At 54.1% G+C, this 1,370-nt stretch overlaps 1 protein-coding gene across 1 annotated transcript in view; it reads left to right on the plus strand.

The window, feature by feature from the left end:
* SMOC2 (SPARC related modular calcium binding 2) overlaps nucleotides 1-1,370 on the plus strand; it is a 285,658-nt gene that overhangs the window by 282,591 nt on the left and 1,697 nt on the right. The window contains 1 exon segment of the mRNA XM_007950494.1: nucleotides 1-41. This exon segment is cut by the window's left edge and continues 4 nt beyond it. Within this exon segment, the coding sequence (XP_007948685.1) occupies nucleotides 1-41 (41 nt within the window).

Raw genomic sequence — 1,370 nt, forward strand, 5'->3', positions numbered from 1 at the left:
GACATGGTCCATGCTGTGTCCGACCCATCCTCTTCCAGCAGGTATGGGGCTGTGGCAGTCAAGCAAGGGGTTGGGGATAAGGCCCCATGGGCTCTGGGAAATCTGGAAACCCGTGGTCAGTCTAACCTTCACTATTTGGGCCCCAGTCAATGTAACCACTCAAAGCCTGGGGCCAGGGCAGTGTCTCCAGGCAGAGTCAGCCATGGTCAGTCTGACCTTCAATATCTGTGACCAGGGGTATCTCTGGGCAGTTGGCCACGGTCAGTGTAACTTCCCAATATGTGGGGCAGCATCTCCAGGCAGAGTCGGCTCAGTCAGTGTAACCACTTGACGTCTGGGACCAAGGCACCGACTCTGGGCAGAGTCAGCTGCAGTTAGTCTCACTATTGGGGTCCTGGCCTGTCTCCAGGCAGAGTTGACCGCACTTAACAGAGGGCTCTCCAGGCACCTGATGTTGCTTCACAGTCAGAGGCCCCTTGCTGAACCAGGTTCTTCCTCAGAGCAGGATGGAAACCCTGACGACCTTGTCACTGTGGGAGGAGGCCGTTACCAGGCCACTGTCCGTCAGGACAGAACTGCTCTGCTTTCATAGGGACACGGAGGTGTCTTGAGGGGCCCGGGGGGGAAGGGCAGTGATCCTGCAGCTCTGTGGGCCTTGCCTTCTGGATTGCACTTCAGAGTGAGTGACTGGATTTTTTAACTAAAGTATTTGATTTGCAGTTCTCAAAATAAGATTAAAAAAAATAATGATGCTGATGTTTAGAGATGTCCTCTCTTGAGTGAGTGGAGGCTTGTCTCCAGTTCTGGATGTGAGGCCTTGGACCTGCAGTGCTTCACAGAGGTGGTTGTCACGTGCCGTCGAGTTAGCAGGCCCCTGTACGACGGAAGGGAACACTGCACGGTCCGGCGCCGGCCTCCAGTCGTTTCCATGCTTCACAGAGGTGGTTGTCACGTGCTGTCGAGTCAGCAGACCCCGTGTACGACAGAAGGGAACACTGCCCGGTCCGGCGCCGGCCTCCAGTCATTTCCATGCTCCAGCGCGTTGTTGGACTCCTCTTCATAACAATGGCAGTAGGCGGTGCAGTCAGGGGTCCCGCTGCCGCAGCGAGCCAGGCATCCGATTCCCCTGAGAAGCAGCAGCGATTCCTGTCTTTATTTACGTGTTTTTTTCTGATGAAGATTCCTACCTTTTTTTTTTTTTTTTTAATTTCCTCTCCTCCCCTGAGACCCTTGATGATCTCATTGTCCTGGATTTCCACAGCCTGCAGTCTCCTTAGTAAAAGGCTCTCCCCTGTCCCAAGAGGAAGAGTTGAGAAGAATGAAGAAGCATCGCAATGGGAAATGCTGCCATTGGGCAGCCAGGTGAACTG

The sequence above is a fragment of the Orycteropus afer genome, unplaced genomic scaffold (genome assembly GCF_000298275.1).
Source record: "Orycteropus afer afer isolate SDZICR_OR568_19922 unplaced genomic scaffold, OryAfe1.0 scaffold00273, whole genome shotgun sequence".
In the NCBI taxonomy this organism is placed as follows: Eukaryota; Metazoa; Chordata; class Mammalia; order Tubulidentata; family Orycteropodidae; genus Orycteropus; species Orycteropus afer.